The sequence below is a fragment of the Lycium ferocissimum genome, chromosome 9 (genome assembly GCF_029784015.1).
Source record: "Lycium ferocissimum isolate CSIRO_LF1 chromosome 9, AGI_CSIRO_Lferr_CH_V1, whole genome shotgun sequence".
Taxonomy (NCBI): Eukaryota; Viridiplantae; Streptophyta; class Magnoliopsida; order Solanales; family Solanaceae; genus Lycium; species Lycium ferocissimum.
Window position 1 is genome coordinate 17,882,502 of NC_081350.1, and position 25,256 is coordinate 17,907,757.

The following is a 25,256-nucleotide window of genomic DNA, read 5'->3' on the forward strand; positions in this document are numbered from 1 at the left end:
AGATGGGATATCCCATCACTAATTTTGAAATAAATTTTGTATCATATTTGGTAGAAGGTATAAATTTATTCTGAGATTAATTTATACCTTCTACCAAATAGAGTATAAAATGAAATCCAAACTTAATGATGGGATATTCCACCTTATCTCATTGACCTTGGGATTCTTTTATCCCACTTCTCCGATGGGTCTCAAAATTATAATCCTGGAATTATAATTCCAAAATAATTCAGTCTGCGTACCAAACGTCCCGTAAGGGGTTCTGATCTGTTGATTATAGTATTAGCAGAGAAGTAGAGGGAAACTGGTGCTAGAATTTAACATCGAACACGAAAATCTACCAACTAGTTCTGTTCTCACCAAGTATTGTACTTTAAATCCACTTTAAACAGAGTCTCACTAGATACATATCAAAAAAAGTAAAAAAAAGAAAAAGAAAAAGAAAAATAGTCTCTTATCTACGTGGCAATTGTTTATTGGACAGTGCTTCCCACTCTCTTCACTCTAGAGTGGAATTGTTTATCACCTGTCACATTATTCCCAAAGTCCCAAGGGTTTTCGAGCTTGGGAGCATGATAAGCACGTGTACGTCACCCCATTTTTTAACACTCGTTATAATGTGAAACTTATCAAATATTTTAAGTTTAACCTCAATATTCTAGTACAATTAACAATTATTTTATACATTATACGAATTTATAATACTATTTTTTATTTATAATAAATAGTGGAGTTTCATTAATGACAATGATAGTTGACAAATGTCATATACGATGTGACTTGTTAATAATAAAAATATAATAAAATAATTTCGAATGATACATAATCAAATATTATCTTTTCCCTATTTTCAATTTGGTGTATAAAAAAAAAATACAACATTTAACATGGAACAAAAAAAAAAGTATAATTGTGATATAATAATTGTTCAAATTAATTAGCAAATCTCCCATTTTTGTAATTCTGATCAACCAATAATAATTGAGGCATATTTATTCGGAAAAATCACATAAGTACAAGTTTTTTAAAAATAATTTAAAGGCATTATAACTAATTTTAAAAAATTATATAAATACAATTTACTTCAATTTATTTACCTAGTTTAAAGCGTTTTAGATTCTGTAACAACTGCTTTCACACAATAACAAGTAGTTTTATTGGGCCGAGAATCTCCAAGTGTACTATTTTGATTCTTCACACTTTTGGCATTGGTGTTGAGACTTTCCAGTTTCTCTCTTTGAGTAGCAAACATGGAGGACAATCAAGAAAACCCTTTGAAGAGAAACTTTCAAGATTTTACTAGTCAAGTTGAAAAAATGGATGTACAGAAGAACAAGAAGAAGAAAGAGGAGTTTATTCCTAGAGAGTATGCTAAAAAATTCAGTTCTTGATTTTTTTTTTTTTTAAATAAAGCTAGTAGTTGAAATTTGATTAAATTGCATGTTGGTGTTTTGTGTTTTTTCAGATACCAGTTGGAGGTATTTAAAGTTGCAATGAAGAGGAACACCATTGCTGTTTTGGATACTGGGGCTGGTAAGACAAACATAGCTGTAATGATGATCAGGGAAATTGGGAAAACATTGAGGAATGCTGATGAAAAGAAGTTCATTGTGTTCTTGGCACCCACTGTTCATCTTGTTCATCAGGCATGTCTCTCTTTTTTTATTTTATTTTATTTTCTTAAGATTGATTTTTTCATAATTTTGGTTGAATAAGAGAATGTGGTTCAGAAATTCTTGATTATGGAGTGTTGGTATATGTACTGAGTACCCTTTTCCCCCTTTTGTTATAAATGCACCACTTTTCTCTGAAAAAAAAAAAAAAAAGAAAAAAAAGAAGAAGAAAGAGTCCCATAATACTTGATGAACTTACAGTTTCCTTGTATATGACATACTTCCTTAATGATGAAGGTTTTGATTGTTCTTTGATCATTTTTTTTTGGTTATTAGTAGATTCTTTTGTGTTATGTGTTAAGTAATGGGATATATAATTTTTGTTCCAAAAAACAAAAATAAATCAGTACTTAAAAATAAAGCTAGTCAAAAGGAGTAAACTGGACTAGGTAAAGTTTTATTGTTGGTTTCTAAGCATATGATCACGCAATACTCAATCTTTTTTTTGTCCGTCAATCAGTACTCAATCTCGTAGGTGGATTTTCAAGCATTCCGTTCACTTACACTGTAAGATTAATGTGCATTTCTAACTTTTGCCTTATCCAAAAAAAAAAAAAAAATAAGAAGTGCATTTCTGTGTCAAACAATCTTTGTTGTTGTTGGAGAAGTTCTTTTTTCTTTTTTAATTTTTATTATCTAACAGAAGTTACTTTGATGTCTGCCTAGAACTAGAATCATCAAAAGTTGTTTGCTTTTGGTAATGGTTTTGTTACTGTGTATGTATTTTCACTCTTGAGCTTGAGAAGCCTGGCTAATAACTGAGGAGTCCATTTCCAAAAAGAGAAAGAATAATGACTGTTTATTTTTCTTAGCGAGCATGTCTCTCAATGGAGTTCTTACCAATGTTGACCAGTTTTGCCTTAGAGTTTGTATTGATTTTTTCTTTCGTTCTTTATTTCCTTTTGCTTAAACTTGTAGTGTGAAATATCTAAAGCAATTGTCTTATTAATGGCTAATCGGAAATGTAAAATTAGTAATGAATTTTCTCCAAACTTTAGAGCTTCCACTGGCTGTATTCGTTGAACTCCTGAACGAGCATGTTTATTCCAAAATTATAACCATTAAAAGGGCTTTGATCATATAATTTTTTTGCAACCAACTTAAAAGTTTGAGTTTGAGCTTATTTGGTAGTTTGGAATGTGTCGAATCGTTGATGATACTAATCCTTGTTTAGTTACAACCTTAATTGCAGCAATATGAGGTTATACAAAATCACACACACCTTGCTGTTCAAGAATACTATGGGGCCAAAGGAGTGGATGAATGGACTGCAGAATCCTGGAAAATAGAAACTGATGATAATGATGTAAGTGGTTCCCTTTTCTTGGTTTTCTGTACTAAAGGTGTTTGTGCTGAAATAATTGTATGGTGATCAATAAACCTGACATCTAGGGTAATACAATCTATGCCAAGGTGAAGGTTACTTCTCCGATCTCTAGATGACTAGCTGAACTGTGGTTGTGTAGTCAAGATATTATCGTTTGATGAATAGTCATATTTAAGAATCAAAGAGCTTCCCTTGATCATTAAAGTAAATCCCTTAAACAGGTCAAGTTACACTATGCGTAAAGCTTCATATTCTTGATCCATAAATTATATGTAGAAGATATTTGATTGCCTTATTGAGGTTAGAAACTGCACTAACATGTTGATGAATGGTGAAAAAATTGTCAAATGATCAGCCTTTTTGTGAATCTGGCACACATTCCTTCTCATGTTATCCATAAAAACGATTTTGTAGGGCTCCTAAGTGGGTTGGGTTAGAATGAAACAAGATTTTTATGTGCTTGTTGGAGATAGCTTTGGGGTGAGAGTGATCCTATTTCTAAGTCTAGATCCAACTAGAAATATGTCGACTCTATCAAGCCCAACATTGGACTCCGTCATACTACTTTGACTTGAAACCTTTGCGATCTTTTTCTTTATGTTGACTTCTTATTGAGTAAGGCTACCACATACTTTTTTAACTAACTTTCCTAAAGAGTTTAATATTACAGAAATCTTTTAAATTCTCCATTTATGGATGGGCTTTAACTATTAATTGATATGCAATTGCTATAGGTTTTGGTTATGACACCCCAAATTTTATTGGATGCACTGAGAAAGGGTTACATAAAATTTGAAAGAGTGTGCTTTCTGATACTAGACGAGTGCCATCGTGCCAGCGGTAACCATCCCTATACTAGGATTATGATGGTAAGCCTCACTTCTTTCATGTGACTTTTCCTTAATTCCCTTCTTAAACTTTTCTCATCTTCTTGTTATCCTGTTGGACATGCTACCGCGCACTCTCTATAACCAACAAAGGAATTCTATCATCGATCCGGAAAAACATCGAAGGTTTTTGGGATGACCGCTTCCCCTGTGATTAGAAAAGGTAACTTATGGCCTTCCTCGTGCTCTGCCTACTTCTCTTTGCCCAAATCGCACATCAATAAATAAATAACTAAAACATGGAAAAAGAGGTTTTGAGGCAAAAGAAATTCCATAATTGCTTATGACCAAAAGGGTATAGTAACCTCCCCTCCGCTCCAATCTTTTCTTCTTTCCTGTGATCTAACCTGTGGAATTCACTGTTTTCTTATTATCAATGTGTCACATGATGACTTGTACTGACAAATATTTATGTTGCTGGTGACTGGTGTTATCTGAAAAATTATAGAAGAGTTCTTTGTCTGAAAAATTATAGAAGAGTTCTTTGTTCTCCTTTGCACACCATTTTCTAGTTTGAAACAATTTTTCTTATGTGTATCAATGTGAATATTGCAGAAGCGAAATTAGATGCTTGAAATCCCTTTTTTTTTTTTTTTTTGGGTGTAAGTGCAGTAGAGTGGAAGAGTTTTGCTGTTCTTCACCACTTCTTACATGCCATAGCTTTGCTACTTTGCCATCTATTCCCTCTTCGCTTACCCATTAGTTTTTGTGGCTTTACTCTATCTTTTATTATAGAAGAATTGTTGCCTTTCCCCTGCCATCTGTTGATTATTCTTGTTTTGTTGATTCACTATATTTATTCTTTTATTTTGTTTTTTCTTCCATGAAAAAATGAAAAGAAAATTACCTACTGAAAAAATACACATGCCTGCACGTGCACAAAAATACCATAGAAGGTGGCTTGCTTTACATGGCTAATTTTAAGGAAGTATGTTTAACACATGGTAAATTGAAGAGAGGGGAACGCGGCTATGATATATTTAAAAAAGGGGGAGTTTGGCTATGATCAAGATGTTATCTATGTGGAAGGATTCATAAACCATTTAGTTCTATACTTTGAAGTTCAGATCAGCTGTGACAATTACTTTTAAACATGAAATAGATCAATTGGGACATGCCAACGGCTACTGGAGAACTGTTAAAATGTTGGAAAATCATGGGAGGGATTTTGAGACAGAAAAAATGGTGGAAAATAATTCCTGCAGGTATCTGGTGGAAGATATGGAAGGAAAGGAGCTTGAGATGTTTTGAAGGAAGAAGTAGTTCTATCCCTGAAATTAAGATGAACTGCCTGTCTACTTTTCATTTTTGGTGTATAGAAGAATTCTTACAAGATGTAGATTCCCTGTTAGACATTATTGTGTGGATGTACATTTTCGCTTGTTTTGAACTTGTAAATATGGCTTCTGTGCTGAAGATTTATATAGAGTTACCTTTCTTAAAGAAGAGAGCGACAAAATGATTTTAAAAAGACTATCCAGGACCCATTATCATTTAATGGGTTTAAGAGTTTTTTAAACCCATTTTAGAGTTTCTTTATTGACTTTTTTCTTTCTCAACATATTTATCCTACTCACTGTTTTTTCAGTTGGACTACACCTAAGCTTTGGTTAGCCATCCTTTCAATTGTTGTTATGGATACATGTTAATACTCCTTATTTCAGTTGTCTTAGTTTATTCGAGTGTGATACATATTGGTTTAGATAGTTTCAAAAATAAAAATAAAAATATGGGTTTAGATCTTTGTGGATTTACTTAGCATACCCTCTCGATCAGGCGTTTCATCTTCAACAGACTGCGAGGAGCAAATATCAGAACTTGAAAGTCTTCTTGATTCCCAGGTAATCTTCTGGCAAACCCTGTCACTTTGTTGGAGCTTGTGAACGGTTTTCAAACCATAATATTTCCTAATGCATGAGTATATGGTTTCTTCTTGATAGACATATGCACTGGAGAACAGGACTGAGCTGGATGAATTTGTTCCCTCCGCAAAAGAGACTTGTAAATTCTATGGTCCAATAGTGTCTTCAAATACAGAATTAAAGGCAAAATTGGAATTCTCAAGGTCAAAGGTAAATGCCCATATGCAGATATCATATCAAATAAGACAGTTAAATAAACGATATGTCCCTTATAAAAAATAAAGCCCTTATAAAAAATAAACGATATGTCCCGTACATTTTGATCTATCTCCATTTAGTTCTTGATGCTTATTTCTTTCTTTCATGTCCCCAATCTCTTTAGATTTTGAAATCAAGGGCGACCTCTTCCCTTTGTTCATTAAGATTATTTTGAGTGAGAAATGAATGTTTAGTACTGTGAGAAATGACAGAAATAGGAAAGAAAATTGAGAGGATGCGTAAACACAACTCTCCTACATCTAAAAGCATTTATATGCACATTTTACAATATATACATCCAACAGGAGACTTCACGTGTTGTTACTTATGTACATATCTAAATAGCTAACAGCTCTTCTCAAATTCGTGCATATAGATCGTATGTACATAACTTGTCATATATATAATTGGTTCATGGACCAGCGTGGAACTTGGTGAATATTTTGCAAGTTTGTCATTTGACTTTGCAAACTTAGTGATAGTGTATCGTGACAATAAATTTTCTTTGGTAAAATGATAGTTAATTTCAATGTGCTTCGTCCTCTCTTAAAGCACAAGATCGATGCAATATGAAGCACAACTTGATTATGAGACACAAGTTTTGTATGACACGTCTCTCCAAACATCAGTTCTTGTGGTGGTTTTCCATATAAGTTCATAAGTTGCCAGTACTAGGACTCGCTATTCTGCTCCTACATTAGATAAAACAATAACATTTATGTCCTACTTTTCCAAGATCCGGAAATCACTTGTGGGATTTCACTGGGTATGTTTTTGTTGTTCCGAGACACCAGATTACTTCCAACTAGAATAAAACCTAATGTGGAGAATCTATCTAGCCAAATCTGCATCTAGACAACCTACAAATTACTTATGTCATCTGTTCTCGTAGAGAAATCCTTTCTTATTTTATGTATCAAAGACTACTTTATACCAATGAGTATTGCTTGGAGAATCGAGAAATTGACCCAAAAAACGTACTGACATGACAGTATTAGATCGAGTCACGGTGAGTCAACTTACCAACCATATCTCCTTGGATCATTTGGGGTTTCCTTCTGAACAAGTAGAAGCTTGCCATTCGGATTCTTTAGAGTATCAATAGGCTTACGATCGACTATTAGTGTCTTTTCAAGAATGTTGAGAGCATATAATTCCGCAGTCATATGAACATATCCGATTTGGATTGGGCAATCTCAATTCCTAGGAAATACTGTAACCTGCATAGGGGCACCTGCCTAGGGGCTTTTGTTTGGAAGTGCTGAAAATGTCCTTTTTTAAGAATTAAGGTGTTTATGATTGAGGTTGCTTAGTCTAGATCAGGACCATCAGGTATTATCATCTCACAGCTAAGTACGTCATTGTTGAGTAGACATGAAAGACATATTGTAGAATTACTAGCACTCATATATATCCGAATGTTAAGCTTTTTACCAAGTTAGAGGACCATCTAAGTGATCCCAGGAGTTACGGCCAGTGGTTGACAATTTAAACTATTTCACAATGACTCGACCTGAGGTTGTCTTTTAGGTGAGTGTTGTAGAGAAACTCAAGATAATTTGAAGATAGAAGTAATCCCATCCAGAAAGTGAAAATTAACTTCCTCAGGCTTCTTTATTCTTGGTGTAAACAGAATTTAATGGGGAGAAACAGGAGATTTGGTAGATTTTATAGTCAAAGTGTAAAGAATGTAACTAGTCAGATTCTTCCCCTTTTCCTTTTCTTTTTGGAATCTACGATTGTAAAGGTTTTCATAAGCACTGTTGAATGCTGATTTTTGATATGAATACATGTTACCATCATAAGGAAAAGTAAGTTTATTGAAAATTTGTGCCATACTTTTCTGGATGCAGTGGTTTGCATCCCTCGATATGTAAAAGCTACCCCATATAAGGTTTGCTCTATAAGGATTGAGAATTTGAGCAGATTGTTGAATTGATTGAGTAAGGTCACCTTCTGATAGACGCTGGACTTTCCTGTACTGCTATCTAATTGGAGGCACTTTCATGTCTTTGAAGAGTAAGAAACAAATTAAGTCTCAGCAGATATTAAAATACTGAAAAGTTGAATGCCTTCAAGAAATGCCCCTGTAAACTCACTGGAAAATTCTTAAAATCAGTTTGTTAGGTTATACTTGAATCAACTCTCTGGTTACTGGAAATAATGGGTATCCAGTAGGAAAGCTCCACGTGAAAATCAACTGAAGTGCTTGGATTAGGGTTCTACTAGTTGGCGGTGCTCTCAACTTGGATGGGTTGACTAGGAATGATGAGTCAGCCCCCAGCAAGGATCTCGGGGGGAAGTGCTTGGAAGGTCACGAGTACGAGCTTGATGCTTCCGATTTTGGTCGAGCTTGTCGTGTTTTGCTTGGGGGCGAGAAATTTCTAGTCTGGTGGTGGTATTGGTTGATGAGGCATTCATTGAAACAGACACAACCTGAATAGACAATATGATTACCGCAAAATGCATGATGACCGTGTTTTCTCCTTGTGGATATCGCTCGTAAAAGTACAACGAGTTGCTCTTTACTAAAACCTTGATTGCTTGAGAAATAAGAGAAACAAGAGGGAGCATTGAGACTATGTGCGAAGACAATCGTCTTATACCTAGAGACTTTATTAGCATACTTTGCAATGAATATTATAACATTTATCTAATGTGGGATTTCAGTATGTGTGTTGTGATGCATTTACATGTCTAAGAAACTATCTAGCAAGAACTAAATTAGTAGAGATAACAAAAAGTAGGGATCACTGTGACACTTTACTTGACATGTTACAGTAGCAAACAACCTGCAAAGGAAAAAAATTAAAAAAAAACACAATTTCTTTGTGAGTTGGGTTTAATTTTTGGGAAGGTCAAGATGCCTGTAGGTTTATTTTGACATCCCCTGATGGGGTCTTATTGCAGACCTACTAGATGGTTTTGAGCGCCTGAAGATTATTGAACAGTAAGGCTCCTCCATATCCTGAATTTTCATGTGTGCTTGCATAGTTCTCTCTATGCTTTCAATAGGTTTCAACGGTGGTGTTTTCAAAAACTTAAATGACATCTTTTTCTGCTGAACTCCTGGAATGTTTTTCTTTGAAAAGGTTATAAAAATTACCTGCAACAGGAATGTTAAGCTTATATCCATGTACTTTAAACTTCTTCCTTACTCTTTTTCTGCTCGTTTCCTGGAGTGGATAGGGGATCAAATGTAGCCATGTGCTCGCTTATGTACTTAGATGTTGGGAAAGATACATTGCTTACTTGGTAATCTTCAGTGCTTTTTTGGATGTTGATTATGTAGTGCTTGTTGACCCAGTTCAACAAATGAATAATATGTTTCTTGGGAACATGTTGTGATACGATTTGTTCAAAACTGATGCCCTTATACTTGATTCTTCACATTTTCATGAGCAGTTTGATGCTGCATTAGCTGAATTGCAACTGTTACTGCCAAATCACTACAAAGATACAGATGATGTGTATAAGAAGCTCCAGAAGAGATTGTCCAATAGTTGTGCAAAGATGGTGTCTTGCCTTGAAAATCTAGGCATCATTTGTGCTTATGAGGTATGATTACAGTTTCACGTTCTGTTATTTGTTTCTTGGTAATATATACAAATTAATTGAAGGGCAGGCGTGCAGCTAGCTACACCAATGGTGGAATTACTTTCATGTTCTGTTTCTATTTAATGAAGCATACACATTCATACGTACAAATAATAAAAAAAGGGCAGCCTGGTGTACTAAGCTCCCGCTATGCGCTGGGTCCGGGGAAGGGCCACAAGGGTCTATTGTACGCAGCCTTACCCTGCATTTCTGCAAGAGGCTGCACATGGATACAAATACATATGCATAATAATTCTTACCTTTCTGTTAGCGTAAAAGATGCTTAGGCCTCTCTTACATGAAATGATGAGAAACACTTCATTAGTAAGGGGTGTGAAGCCGGCTAATATTAATTCGTCTATCTGGACTTTCAAATTGCATTATTTTGAACTAGAGAACATGCTAAACTTTTGGTTAGCTGGTTGTATCTATTATGAAAGTTGAACTTCCAGATGGGATTGGTCTTTGCCCAACTGACCATCTTCTCTACCTAACCTATGCGAGAATGTCCATTTCATGAAATATTGATCTTACTACCTGCAACTTTACTGGACACTGAGAGAAATAGAACACGAGAAAAAAAATGAAAAATATTTTCAGTTGATTATTCTCCCAAGTATTGGGTGTTAAATAGTACATGCACCTATTCTAAATTAGGAAAGAAATCGAGGCTACATAGTTATGATAAAAGTTATCTCCCTAATTGATTCTAAGTATTATAAATGAGCATCCTTCTTCTCTCACTATCATCTATCTCTAACAAAACATCGTTGTCTATCCAAAAGCAGAATTGGAGTTCTCTTCCTAGATAGTTTAGGAAACCTGTTGGAAGTTTTATTTTCCAAAATAGCAAATCAAAGTAAGTAATTAGGAAAGTCTAAAAGAATTAAGTCCTCACTGAATGAATTGTAATGCGGTCAACAGTGACCATATGAAAGGTGTTCTTTTTGTCTGAGTAATGTACTTGAATTCTTTTCACTGTTTCAAGAATGTGCTTGGTTGGTCTCTATTCAATTGATGAACTCAGCATACCTGCGTTTTGTGGCTACCTATGGCACATTAGTTGGTTCTAAGCTTGGTTCTATTCTGGACTATGGGGACTTTATATTCTAAGCTGTGGGTATCTGTACCAGTGTCTATGTTTTCTTCAAGAATTCTGCATCTCATATCTGTTGCTCTTTTTAAATCTATATAATATTGTGTTGGAGTTTTCTTAATTCTGGACTTCTGGCTGTTTTTTCATTTCTCATATTGTAGGCTGTTAAAATCTGTTTGGAAAATGTCCCTGATGACAAAGAGGAAAATGAGATTCTTAGGAAAAGCTCTCTACAACCTAGATACTTCTTGGAGGACGCATTATCAATTATCCAGGAATCAATGCCACAAGGTACCCGAGTTTGTTCAATCTATTACTTATTCAGATATGTGGCCTTTGCTGACATGTTTGTTGTTATCTTTATCACGATTGTTTCGACGTTTCTTTTTTGGGTTCTTCAATTGCACACAAGCATATTTGAGCATTTCTGACTCAAACTTCTTGTCAAGAATCTTTTTCTTTTTATCTGAAATATTGAGAGTATTCATTCAGCTCCTTCTTGTTCCCTCAGTTTGCCTTGCAAATGTTACACATTACTTCTTAGTATCAGGAGCTCATAAGGCTCTTCTATTGACTGTATTGTAATTGTTCTCTTTTTCTTTTTCCTTTTTTTTTTTCAAAATAAAACCACCTTTTCTGAGATCATTTCCTGCTCACTCTATTTTACCATGCCATAAGTTACATTTTTCTTTCTATTTACATGCAGATCTTTTGTCACTATATGCTATGTCATTTCCCTATACCTGTGAACATCATTGGATCAAGATCATTCTGTTTTTTCCATGGAAGCTTCTCCTCTATCAAATAATCGATCAAGCTAGGACAGCTATATATGCCATATTCATTCTTTCGATATCTTTTTGTCGTTAGTCATTCCTGAAAGACAGAACAGTAGTTAAAACTGACTTTGCTCCTTTTGTGGTGTATTTGGACATTGGGGAACTAAATTATTATCCATAAGATTAGTTTCTTCATCAAAAAAACTTAATAATTCCCTGTATAAGTATCATTGTGTTACAATTTATTCTGAGCTATGACAAAATTGTAACTTGGTCTGTTGTCTGTTATGTGTGGTCTTCTGTTGATTGGTTATGCTTGTTTATGGAACAATTAGTATGAACACCGCTAGAATGGCATCTGGTTCAACTTCTTGGTTCTTGTCTGTTATGCAGTAAATAACGATTGAATTTTCCGTCAATCCTGCTGAATTGACTTTGACCATATTAACACTAAAAAGTCCAAGTTTTGGGTTCTTTGCAAGTGTTGATTTATTCTCATTTCCTCAGACTACGAGAGTCTTTTGGATATTGGATATGACTCGTCAGCAACTCTGTCAATGGGCCATATATCTTCAAAACTGCATGTGCTTCTTGAAATTTTTGAATCCCTTAGGTATGAACTCAACATCCGATTCTATTACCAAAGTTATAACTGTCCTTAGATGCATCTTCTTGTGTTCTCTTTCCACAAACTTACGGTTTTGATTCATGGGTGCAGGAAAGCTACACAACTACGCTGTCTCATTTTTGTTGAAAGAATTATAACAGCAAAAGTAATTGAAAGAGTTCTGAAGAAAATGACCTGGTTTTCACATTTCACAATAGCATATGTGACGGGAACCAACACATCTATCGATGCACTGACGCCAAAAGTGCAAAAAGAAACCCTGGAATCTTTTCGCTCTGGAAAGGTACTTACATGTATACATCTCATTAGATTGACATAAATACTTTCTTGTGAGGCCCATTTAACTAGTTTGATCTTAATCTTATGTTTTCCCCGTATTCCTTTATCATCACAGGTCAATTTATTATTTGCCACTGATGTGGTTGAGGAGGGGATTGATGTACCCCACTGTTCCTCGGTAATTCGGTTTGATCTACCAAAAACAGTTCGTAGTTATGTGCAATCTAGGGGACGAGCTCGTCAGACTGAGTCTCAGTATATACTAATGCTTGAGAGGTGAAGGAAATTGCATATCTGACCCGCTTTTGGCTTTCATAAATCTATTTATTTCAAGTATCTTGATATTGATTTCAGGGGAAACATGAAGCAGAGGGAACAGATGTTTAATATCATTAGGAGTGAATATTCTATGGCTGATACAGCTATAAAGAGAGACCCTGATTCTTGTGTGCTGAAACCTTGTCTAGTGAAGGAAACTAATGCATATTATGTGGAGGCAACTGGAGCATCAGTAACTGCAGATTCCAGTGTCAGTCTCTTGACTAAATACTGTGAAATGCTCCCTGGAGATAAGTATGGATTCTCATGTCTTCAACTCAAATAATGATTTTAGTCTTTACTAGTGCATTTTTATTGTTATGCATACAGACCAACTTATGGTTAACACCGGAACCCAGGATCCCCTATTAGATTAAAACTAATTTTGATGTTTTACCTGCTAAGAGCCGTTTGGGGAATGAACAGATCGTTTTGGAAGGACATAGAAATCAATCCTAGAACAGATGGGGTTATATGATGTGATTGTTTTATATTCTTGAGTGCAAGCAGGATCGAGACTTAAACACTATTATTATTATTATTAATTATGTCAACTTTCAAATTCCTCATTCTATTGTTTGCTGCTTTGCTTCAAATTTTTGTAGTAGATAGTTGTTGCCTTCCAATATCTGGCACAGTGCTTTCTTCTTCACACATGAACTAAGCTTAGTAAGTTATGCATAGGCCTGTCATATACAAACTCCTATCAACTTAGTCAGTGTACAGGCACACGAATTATAGGAGGTGTGTGTATGGGACTTAAAGTTGGATATAGTCTATTTACATCTCATATTGGACCATCATCTGGTGATATTAGTGTTTTCATTTTTTACAAGACTTCCTGAATTCAAGGTGTCATATGCAACAGTAGCATCTATAGGTAATCCAAAAAGAAGAGAATACAAAATGAAACAAGAAAATACAACAACAACATACCCAGTGAAATCCCACAAAGTGGGGTCAGGGGAGGGTAGAGTGTACACAGACCTTACCTCTGCCTTGGTAGAGAGGCTTTTTCTGGTAGACCCTCGGCACAAGAACCAGCAATTCAAAGCAGTATAAAAGGCATGACAAAATACTACAGAAAGCAGGATAAAGCTGACTGAACGGAAAGGAGTCGTACGGAAAGGAGTCGTATGGAAAGGAGTCGTAACTACCACAAAATAAGGGTAGCGGCTGCGGTTTCCCATGTCATCAAAAAAAAATAATATGCTAATCAAAGTTCAAGCAACAACAAATAGTAGCAGAAATCAAACGACAAGGAACTACAAGTATAATACTACGACTACTAGTATGAAATGATAAGTAGGAGAAATAGAACTGAAAAGAAAATAACAGTATCAGTGGCGATTGCAGAATGAAAAAGACAGCTTGTGTGCAAAAAACAAGTTTTCTGCTCTTCATAATCTACAACCATTAGGCTTCTTTAAGATGCTTATTACTATTTTGAAAAAAGAAAAAAGAAACGAGAAAGTAACTTAACAGAAAATTATATCAGTAAATCAGTGGCTGTGTCATAATGAAAAAGCGAGCTCTCGTGCAAAGCACGTGTTTCCTGCTCTTCATTCTCTCTTTTTTCTTTTTGATAACCGTGGTGTTCGGGCCAGCTTGCGCTCACCTCGACTAATTCCACGGGACACCTGCAACCTCCTACCAGCAACAAGTACTAGGTAACTCTGTCCACCAAGGCTAGGACAAATGGGAAGAAATCACCTAGTGTTTTTGTCTCAGCTGGGATTTGAACCTGAGACCTCATGGTTCTCAACCCACTTCGTTGACCACTAGGCCACACCCTTGGGTGCCCTGCTCTTTATTCTCTACAACCATTAGGGTTTTTTAAGAAAACAGCAAGAGAAATGATAAGTTTCTTTTGTGTTGTAGCTCCAGACTACTATGTACTATTAACATTCTACCACTTACTTTAACCAGAATATAATTTTTATCGTCATATTTGATGTACTAAATTATTTATCAGATTTCTGTGTCTTGTTCATACCCTTTGATGGGTTCTGAATTTCCTGAACGTAAGGGTCAAGGTGAATCAGACCTTGGAGTCATATCCACTTACAGAATGCCAACAAAAGTCTAGTGCAGATTCACCCGCTTCCAGTGTCTGTCTCCTCTCGTTGCTTTGCTGAATTTTTTCCGCGTACCACTTCAAACTTTAATTACTGGATCCTCTCCAAATAAATTTATGGGTGTACATTATGTAGACACTTCTTCACCAACAAGTTGTTATATTTTCAGACAATCGGTGGCACAGTTGCTCTCCCAACTTAAGCATACAGCACAAATATGTTTCATATTTGACTGTGCAAGGGGCAATCCGTGCTTCAGTAAATGATTATTTCATTGGAGTCATCAGGTTTAGATGCTCCGTGCTGATGAAAACGTTGCTCTTGGCTTTAAGTTCTCCCCTTACATTTAGCAAATTTGTTACTTTTCCACATGCCCCTTTTTTCTCTCATATTCCAGTTCAAAAGTATATATAAAACAAAAGGATGGTATCTTTATCTGTTTGTTGTCTAAATATTATCGTTATTTTTCTCGACAGGTTCTTCTCTCCGAAGCCAATGTTTCAGTACATTTTGTCGGGGGACTTGTACCAGTGTAATTTGACACTACCTCCAAATGCAGCCTTCCAAACAATTAGTGGTCCACAATGCAGGAGTACTCAATTATCAAGACAGCTTGTCTGCTTGGATGCATGTAAGAAGCTGCACCAGATAGGTGCTCTCAACGATCATCTTCTTCCTTTCAATGAAAAGCCTCCCCAAAGTGATTCTGATGTGCAGCAGAGTAAATTAGGGGCAGGTAAACTGGAACAAGCTTTTAACTTTGACCCCTGTCTTCTCTGCTTTTGAATTCATCATATTACGCTGTAGCAGCATTTAACGGGACTATGGGCTATCTGAAGATGCACTTGACATGATTTTTTTTTAAGCCTTCCTTATCAAGTTATTAAACATAAGTTGAGAAATCTATTCCTTGTTGAAATGTGGGCGAACTTCCGCCAATCTGTTGAGAGACATTATAATAGAATAGCAATTTCAGTGACGACAGCTCTTCGGTTCTTGTAGTATTTGTAATAAAGGGAGACGTATTAATGACTTGATGATACAGAATACAAGACACCCCTTTTATAGGTTTCAAAAACAATAGACATGATATTTGTCCAATTGTGGGCAGTTTAAAAAAAAAAAAGTCCAATTGTGGGACAATATCTTAAAAACAGCTTAACTCTTTTAATATCCTAAACACTAATACTTAACGTTCCAACACGTCCCTCGAAACTCAATTTGTCAACCCTACAACCCAAAATTTCACTATCGATTGGAAGCTTTAAGGATAATTTGCTGTCAATTCCATGAATCTTAAGGGTGCTGTGGAATTTTATATTGATGTGAAGTCATCACAAAAGTTGCTTTTTATAAAATTCATCCAGCAAACTTTCATGCCTTCTAGAATAAAAATTCACATATCATTGGAGACTTTCTTTATGAATTCTTGGGGAAAAAATTTGATTTATTCTCTTCTTTTATGAATAAGTAGGATATCTTGCAAGAAATCTAAGAACAAGAAAGTAAGTTTTTACCCTTAAGGAGACTCTAAAATTTAGACCACCGAGAAGCTGCACCTGTTGTCATGCCTGGTAGATGCTCAACGTGGATTTTATTTACTTATTTTGATTGAAGAATAATTTTCTTATTAATATGTTTCTAGGAACAACAAAGTTGAAAGAATTACATGGGACAGCTTGTGTTAGTGCATTATCTGGGACATGGGGAGATAGCCCTAATGGAGAAGTATATCAGGTGTATAAAATGGACTTCCCTTGCAATATCATGGAAGTGAAGTATTCCAGTTTTGTCCTTTTGCTTCAATCAGAACTAGATGATGATGTGGGAAATGTGGAAGTGGAGCTCTTCTTAGTTTCCAAGTTTGTCAAATCCTCTGTGGCGCATTGTGGGAAAGTACACTTGGATGCCCAACAGGTTGAACCTAGTCACATTATATTTGAGTTTTAAAAATTCGATCATGTTAGCATTTCATATCTGATAAGCAGTTTTCATTGTCAGGTGGCAAAAGCAAAAATCTTCCAAGAACTATTCTTTAATGGTTTGTTTGGTAAGTTATTCATTAAATCATCGGATGGAAGGAAATTTCTGCTTGAGACAGAAGAAACTTTATGGAAGCCATCGAACATGTACTTGCTTCTACCGCTGGATCCTTTATATTCCGGTTGTGAACCGTACAGAGTTGATTGGGGAGGAATTGAATCTTCCGCTTCAGTTGTGGAATTTTTGAAAAGAAACGCGTGGTTAAGCGCTGAGAAATCTGAAGCTAAACGGCAGAATTCCTTAGTTGATAGGACTGCATCATTTGAGGTACAAACAGATTTAATTCACTTCGCCAATATATCAATCTGTAGAAGCAAGCTTAAGAACATGGTTGTTGTGGCCATTCATACCGGAAGAATCTACTCTGTTCTGGACGCTGTTGCCAATTCTTCCTCTGAGAGCCCCTTCGAAGTAAATTCAGAAGCTACAGGATCACCCTTTTCATCATATGCTGACTACTTCCATAAAAAGTAGGAAATTTCTAACTAAATCACTGTTTCTTATTTAATGTTTGAAAGTAATGTACGTATTTTTCTGTTTACTAGGTATGGGATTGTTTTAGTGTATCCTGGACAGCCTATGCTGCTAATGAAGCAAAGCCATAACGCATTCAATCTTCTCGTGGATTTTAAAAAAGAAGGTTTGTCAAATTATTGCCGATTCTTAGTTATTCTAAGTATTTCCCTATAAGCCATCTCTTTTGGAAATTTATATCATTTTTAGAAGTTTATGAAGCGTTCGCATGTGTAAAACGTGACAATTACAATTTTTTAGGTGGTTTTGTTTTTGTAAACAAGGAAAGAAACTAGCAAACAGAATTACAGTATATAGCTTCGTGTGTCATTTAAGTTTGTTTTATGTGTTATAGTTTTTAGATCTAATTGAGTTTCTCACAATAGTTTTCTTAAAATATTCTCTATACATCCCCATTTATAATGGAGTGATCCACATCTTTACCCCTAGTTAGGTTCTAAACAAGTTTGGGATAGATTTGCAGAGTATGACATAGTTCGACAAAGTTGTTCTACACACTGAAAAACCATGTGTACTTGTATTTTGTGTCAACTTTTTCGGAACAAATGATATAGTTTGAGAAATGCGTAGTGCCTTTAGCATAAGTAAGTGTGTTCTCTGACAGAAGCAGATAGCAGTTCTGGCTTGTGCTGATGATAGGATCGTAGGATGGCCTTTGGAGCAATTAAACCCCACACAAAATCTGCAAATAGGCTAATTGATGTCAGCAATTGCAAAAGCATTAGCATGCATCCTTCATAATCTCTTTATATATCATTTGAATTAAAGTAGTTCTTGTAGTATTTCCAACTGAATTCACTTATCCAGCTGTGGGCTTTCTACTGAAAAGTCCTGCGTGATTAGTAATTTGTGAACATCTGCTACAAAACTTTGATCCGACACACATACACTCATCTATAGATGCATGTAATTGCAAAAGAACTTTTTGTGGCAACATCTCTATAATAATACATTTTGAATTGGGAGTAATGGTTGACCACTTGAAGATAACCTTTGAAGTTCGACTTGATAAAGTTCTACCTGAGTTCTCTAGAAAGAATTAAATCTATATTGAACTTGTCACTTCTACCTAGTAGGTGCACTAGGCTTAGTGTTTCAGATTACATAAGTCTGATGTTCGGAGATTATTTAAGCAGGCATATCATGTGGAAAGGTAGCAAAAGATAGTACAAGGGTGGTTCAAAAGCCACAAAATAATGTGCACATGCCACCAGAACTTCTGGTCTGTATTGACATTCGGATAGACATCTTGAAATCCTTCTACTTGCTACCGTCATTAATGCACCGCCTGGAGTCCCTGATGTTGGCTAGCCAGTTGAGGAAAGAGATAACAAGTCATTCAGGCGACTTACATATATCAAGCTCATTGGTTGGTCCTATCATTTGCTCAGCTGAATTAGCTGAATTACACTTGACATATATCTAACTAAATAATGTCTTTCATGTTCAGATTCTGGAAGCTCTTACAACGCTAAGATGCAATGAGAGTTTCTCCATGGAACGTCTGGAGTTGCTTGGAGACTCAGTTCTGAAGTACGCTGTTAGTTGTCACCTCTTTCTTAAATATCCCAAGAAGCATGAAGGGCAGCTAACTGGTCAGCGTTCACAGGCTGTTAGTAACTCAGCCCTCCATAAATTGGGAACTAATCAACATTTGCAGGTATGTAAGGCTTTGTCTCCGTACTTCAGGAATAAGAGGAACTACCTGAAGACCATTTCTTGAATCCAGTCAAGAATGTAAATATATAATATATTAACCAGTTCATTTTTTAAATTTATTCTGAAGGTAAAAATGAAACTAGCTATTGTATATTCCTTTCTCCAGCTAAAATGGTAACTGTTGTATTGTATGAGGATAAGATATTGATATGGGAAATGAGAATGACAATATTGCGTGGTAGTGCAAACAAACTTTCTGAAAGCAGGTTTATTTGAGATGGGTTTTTTTTTTTTTCTGGGGGGTGGGGGTTTAACATTTTTTATTTGGTTCAGTTGGTCCAAATTCAATGTGGATGGATGGCAACGTTTCATTCTTTCAGACCATGAGTCTTCAACAGCAATTTTTTTAATTTGCGTTATTGGAATTCTTCTTGTTTGTTAATTCTTCAAAGAAACGTGGATTATTCTATCCTTTCCACCTGACTGAAGCTTAGCTTTTACATTCACTTCTGCTTTTAATCATGCTTTACATGTCTAATTACAGAGCTATATACGGGATGGCGCATTTGATCCAGGCCGATGGACTGCTCCTGGACAGCTTTCCATACGGAGCTGTCCTTGTGAACATGGGGTTGAAACTCCAGAAGTGCCTTTGGGCAAGAAATTTCTGACTGAAGCCAAAGTTATAGTTGGGAAGCACTGTGATAGAGGACATAGATGGATGGGCTCAAAAACAATATCTGACTGTGTTGAAGCACTGATAGGTGCATATTATGTTGGTGGTGGGTTTATTGCTGCCCTCAAATTGATGAAATGGCTTGGTGTTAAAGCTGAGCTTGAACATTCATTAGTAGAGGATGCGATCAATACTGCATCTCTTTATTCCTATACCCCTAAAGCTAAAGATATTGAAGACCTTGAGTTGAAGCTTGACTACAAATTTTCTGTTAAGGGATTGCTACTAGAAGCTATAACACATGCTACTGTGCAAGAGCTAGACGTTGCTTACAGTTATCAGGTTGGTTAAAGAGTAGTTCCTGATTTAGATATAAATATTAATGGGTAAAAATCATTTTCACCCAACTTTAAAAATCAAACTCCCCCCTCAACTATGAATAATAGACATTCTCCCCCCTTTATCCTAGACAATGTGTATTTTACCCTTGGCATTTTCAATCCTCCATCTATGTAATACCTTTTTATATTATAGAAAATTTATTTTTTAACCTAGGTATTTTATCCATTTTTATCTAAATTCATATTATATGTAGAATAATCCATTTTGAATTTATCACAAAATCAAATATTACTTTTATGATTGATATTTTAATATTACATGCATTAAGAGTAAACACACACACACACGCACACATATTACCTTTTAATTTTACATATATTTGTATGTGTATGTGCGTGCGGGCGTCTCTCTCTCTCTCTCTCTCTCTCTCTCTCTCTCTCTCTCTCTCTCTCTCTCTCTATATATATATATATATATATATATATTTGTCCACACATTTGTAGTAAAATTTTGCTAACTTTAGACTTTTGAATTTATTAGTTAATACTCGTACTTGTGGCTTGGCTTAGTGATGGTAGACTAGGGTCATGTTCTCGTTTGGGGACGGGGGCGAGGGTTAGGAGGGGTAAGTGGGTTGAAGGAGCGTCTAGGCCGAGAGTAGGTTCTTGGAATATTGGGACGTTAACGGGGGAAGTCCATAGAGCTAGTTAAGATTCTTAAGAAAGGAGGATTAATATAGCTTGTATCCAAGAGACCAAATGGGTAGGTACTAAAGCTAAGGAGGTAGACGGGTATAAGTCGTGGTTCTCCGGTAGGTCGAAGTATAGAAATGGGGTGGGCATTTTAGTGGATAGCGAATTAAGGGATCGGTGGTAGAGGTTAGGAGGCCACCGATAGGATGATGTCGATTAAGGTGGTCGTTGAAGGATTCACTTTGAACGTTATTAGTGCGTATGCGCGCGGCGGGCTTAGGCGAGGAGGAGAAGAGGCGTTTTTTGGGAGGATTTGGACGAGTTAGTGGGAGGCATACCGCCTACTGAGAAGCTATTCGTGGGAGGTGATTTCAATGGACACATCGGGCCTATTTCGGAAGGTTATGATGATGTGCATGGAGGCTTTGGCTTCGGGGACAGAAATGGAGGAGGAGTCTCACTTTTGGATTTTGCAAGAGCCTTTGGGTTGGTGATAGCCAATTCGAATTTCCCAAAGAAGGAGGAACACTTGGTAACCTTCGTAGTTCGGTGGCCAAAACTCGGATAGACTTTTTACTCGCTTCGGAAGGATGATAAAGGTACGTACCAAAGATTGTAGGGTCATTAGAAGCGACTATCTTACAACCCGCCATAAGCTTCGGGTGATGGTTAGGGATCGAGAGGACGACGAAGAAGAGGGTCGTGGATGACCGACCTAGGATCAGATGGGGTAGTTTGACCATGACTAGTGCACTGGAGATGGGAGAGAAATTGAAGGATATGGGGGCCTGGGATAGTAGTGGGGATGCGACCAGTATGTGGGATAAGACGGCTAGTTGCATTAGGGTGGTAGCAAGAGAAGTGTTGGGGGTCTCGACAGGTAGACGTGGCCAGCATAAAGGAGACTGGTGGTGGAATGGAGAAGTTCAAGGGAAAGTGGAAGCAAAGAAGGTGGCGTATGCGAGAAGTTGATAGAAAGCAAGGATGAGGTGGAGAAGTGGACAAACACGGAGCTTTATAAGATGGCGAGGAAGGAGGCGAAGTTGGCGGTTTCGACGGCAAAAGCGGCGGCTCTTTGAACGCGTGTATCTTTCGAACTAGAAGAGCGAGAGGGGACGAGAAATGGTTCGGGCTAGCCAAGGCGAGGGAGAGAGAAAAAGCACGTGATGTGGATCAAGCAAAGTGCATCAAGGACGAGCATGGCAAAGTATTGGTAGAGGAGACTCGTTAGACGGAGATGGCGATCATCTTCTACAAACTCTTGAATGAAGAAGGGACGAGAGACATTGTGTTGGGAGATTTAGAACATACGGGAAGGCGGCGTAATTTTGGGTATTGCGGGGTATTAAGGTTGAGGAGGTTAGGAGTCCTGTTCGTAGGATGCGCAGGGGAAGAGCGATCGGACCAGACGGGATCCCTGGGGAATTTTGGAAGAGCGCGGGGCCGGCAGGTTTGGAGTGGCTGACTAGGTTGTTTAATGTCATCTTTAAGACGGCATTGATGCCCGAAGAATGGAGGGCGAGTGAAATGATCCCTCTGTACAAGAATAAGGGAGATATCCTGAGTTGTACCAACTATAGAGGTATCAGCGCTAAGCCATACTATGAAACTATGGGAAAGGGTGGTGGAGATGAGGGTGAGGGAGGTGTGTTTCGAGAGAACCGGTTCGGATTTATCGGGACGCTCAACTACCGAAGCCATCCATCTTGTGAGAAGATTGGTGGAAAGATAGGGAGAGGAAGAGAGACTTACACATACGGTATTCATCGACCTAGAAAAGGCTTATGATAAAGTTCCAAGAGAGATCTATGGAAATGCTTGGAGGCTCGAAAGTGTACTGTGGCGTACATTAGGGTGATCAAGGACATGTATGAGGAGGCAAAACCAAAGTAAGGACAGTAGGAGGAGACTCAGACCACTTTCCAGTTGTGATGGGGTTGCATCAAGGATCAGCTCTTAGTCCGTTTCTATTTGCCTTAGTGATGGATGGATTGACACGGCAAATTCAAGGTGAGGTGCCATGGTGTATGCTTTTCGCGGACGATATAGTCTTGATTGACGAGACTCGTAGCGGAGTTAACGCTGTGGAGGATTGGAGACATACTTTGGAGACTAAAGGGTTTAAGCCGAGTAAGACCAAGACAGTACTTGGAGTGTAAGTTCGGTGAAGCCCTCGGGAGGGGGCGTGGAAGTGAGGCTTGGTACCCGGGTCATCAGAAGAAAAATAGTTTTAAGTACCTTGGGTCTATTGTGCGGCGGGGAGATTGACGAGGATGTCACACATCGTATTGGGTGGGTGGATGAAATGGAGGCTTGCTTCCGAGTGCTATGTGACAGAAGGTGCCACCAAAACTTAAGGGCAAGTTACAAAGCGGTGGTTAGACCGACTATGTTGTATGGGGGCGAGTCTTTGGCGGTTAAGATCTCTCACGTTCGAAAGATGAAAGTAGCGAGATGAGAATGTTGAGATGGATGTGTGGCCACGCCGGGAGCGACGAGATTAGGAATGAGGATATTCGGGATAAGGTGGGGGTGGCCTCGGTGGAAGACAAGTTGCGAGAGCGAGATTGAGATGGTTTGGGCATGTGAAGAGGAGAGACACAGATGCCCCAGTGCGGAGGTGTGAGAGGTTGGCCATGGATGGTTTCAGACGAGGTAGGGGTAGGCCGAAGAAGTATTGGGGGGAGGTAATTAGACACGACATGGCACGATTACGACTACCGAGGACATGACCTTAGATAGGAGGGTTTGGAGGACCCAAATTAGGGTAGAAGGCTAGTAGATAGTCCCGTTACCCGTTCTTATTAGTAATCGATGTATCGCAATATAATTTCTTATGCTCCAATTTATGCTATTATCTACTATTTCCCGTGCTTTCATTACTGTGGTATTTTGTGCGATTGCATTATTTTATTTTATATTATTGCTTTTACATGTCGCTTTGAATTTCTTAGCATTATCGACTTGTTTATGCTTTTATGCTTTTCTTGAGCCGAGGGTCTTTCGGAATGTGACCGTCTACCTTGGTAGGAGTAAGGTCCGCGTACACTCTACCCTCCCCGCACCTACGATGTGGGATTATCTTGGGTTGTTGTTTGTTGTTTGTTGTTATATATATATATATATATATATATATATGAGTTTTTCACTTCTCTTTTATTCTCTATTGTCAATATATAAACGATTTTTGGTTATCATTAATGGAATATTTTAAATTAAAATTTAAAATTCATTTACAATATAAATAGATAATTTTTTAGGAATTTGTTATAGAATATACCTCTATTTTTATTAATTATTTTATATTACCTTCATTGAAATATATTTATAAAATTATTATTACATGTTATTTTTACTTGTATAATTAGATATCAGAGTTTTGATTATTATTAATAAAATTCTTATTCTTCTCATTTATTTCATTATAGAACGGCATTAAGTTATATAGTCAACTAGTATTTCTCACTTTTCTTTTTCTGTCTCGAAAATAATATTTATTTTTTTTATAGGAAATTTGTTACATAGATTAAAGAGAGAAAAAAAATCATGATTTTAAAGAGGTAAAGAAAAAAAGACAAGTTAATAATGTAAGGGTAAAATAGGAAATTTAAAAAGCCAATTAGGATTAAGGGGGGAGAATGACTATTGTTCAAAGTTGAGGGGGGAGTTTGATTTTTAAACCAAATATTAATTAATACTGATTATACATCATATTAAACATGTTTTTTATTAAGATATTGCATTGTTGTCAGCTCAGACTCTTATCTTCTTGTCAAATCTGTGACAGAGGCTTGAATTTCTTGGCGACTCAGTACTGGACATTCTCATTACCTGGTACCTTTACCAGAAGCATAAAGATATTGATCCGGGGGAACTGACAGATCTGCGTTCTGCTTCTGTCAATAATGATAATTTCGCTTATGCTGCTGTGAAAAGAGAGCTTCATGTCCACCTTCAACATCGTTCTGGATATCTTGAAAGTGAAATATCGTCATTTGTGAAGTCAGTCTCTAATTCTTGTTCACTCCAAGGAAACAAAGCCCCAAAGGTTCGATTACTGTTGCTTCACTGACATGTCACCGTAGCTATATGTTATTGATCTCATTAATCCACTACTATATATCAAGTATATAGAGCAGGCTGCTTGTATTCATGGAATATTAATTTGTCATAGGTACTTGGAGACTTGGTGGAGAGTATTGCTGGAGCTATACTTATTGATACTAAGCTTAATCTGGATGAAGTTTGGAAGATCTTCGAGCCACTATTATCTCCCATCGTGACTCCTGATAAGCTTGAACTACCTCCGTTGCGTGAGCTCATAGAATTATGTGACTCGCTTGGCTACTTCTTGAAAGACCAGTGCATGGTGAATGAGGATACCGTGCACGCAGAGCTTAGGTTACAGCTGAAAGATGAACTGCTGGTCGCTGAGGGATCTGCACAAACTAGAAAAACTGCGAAGGGGCAAGCAGCTATGAAGTTGTTGAAGGACTTAGAGGTATGTCTTGCCAGGAAGATGGTTCAT

General features: G+C 37.0%; 1 protein-coding gene across 1 annotated transcript in view; it reads left to right on the forward strand.

Annotated features, from left to right (window-relative positions):
• Nucleotides 1-1,099: 1,099 nt before the first annotated feature.
• Nucleotides 1,100-25,256, forward strand: part of LOC132029763 (endoribonuclease Dicer homolog 3a) — a 28,584-nt gene continuing 4,427 nt past the window's right edge. Inside the window, exons 1-22 of the mRNA XM_059419113.1 lie at nucleotides 1,100-1,366; nucleotides 1,466-1,646; nucleotides 2,866-2,979; nucleotides 3,735-3,869; nucleotides 3,981-4,050; nucleotides 5,664-5,728; nucleotides 5,828-5,959; nucleotides 9,413-9,565; nucleotides 10,862-10,991; nucleotides 11,987-12,092; nucleotides 12,198-12,390; nucleotides 12,502-12,662; nucleotides 12,741-12,959; nucleotides 15,259-15,518; nucleotides 16,428-16,699; nucleotides 16,784-17,295; nucleotides 17,371-17,465; nucleotides 18,496-18,728; nucleotides 18,810-19,019; nucleotides 19,563-20,036; nucleotides 24,516-24,776; nucleotides 24,903-25,229. Coding sequence (XP_059275096.1) covers nucleotides 1,251-1,366; nucleotides 1,466-1,646; nucleotides 2,866-2,979; nucleotides 3,735-3,869; nucleotides 3,981-4,050; nucleotides 5,664-5,728; nucleotides 5,828-5,959; nucleotides 9,413-9,565; nucleotides 10,862-10,991; nucleotides 11,987-12,092; nucleotides 12,198-12,390; nucleotides 12,502-12,662; nucleotides 12,741-12,959; nucleotides 15,259-15,518; nucleotides 16,428-16,699; nucleotides 16,784-17,295; nucleotides 17,371-17,465; nucleotides 18,496-18,728; nucleotides 18,810-19,019; nucleotides 19,563-20,036; nucleotides 24,516-24,776; nucleotides 24,903-25,229 — 4,419 coding nt within the window. The 5' untranslated portion in view covers nucleotides 1,100-1,250. The remainder of the gene's footprint in view (nucleotides 1,367-1,465; nucleotides 1,647-2,865; nucleotides 2,980-3,734; nucleotides 3,870-3,980; nucleotides 4,051-5,663; nucleotides 5,729-5,827; nucleotides 5,960-9,412; nucleotides 9,566-10,861; nucleotides 10,992-11,986; nucleotides 12,093-12,197; nucleotides 12,391-12,501; nucleotides 12,663-12,740; nucleotides 12,960-15,258; nucleotides 15,519-16,427; nucleotides 16,700-16,783; nucleotides 17,296-17,370; nucleotides 17,466-18,495; nucleotides 18,729-18,809; nucleotides 19,020-19,562; nucleotides 20,037-24,515; nucleotides 24,777-24,902; nucleotides 25,230-25,256) is intronic.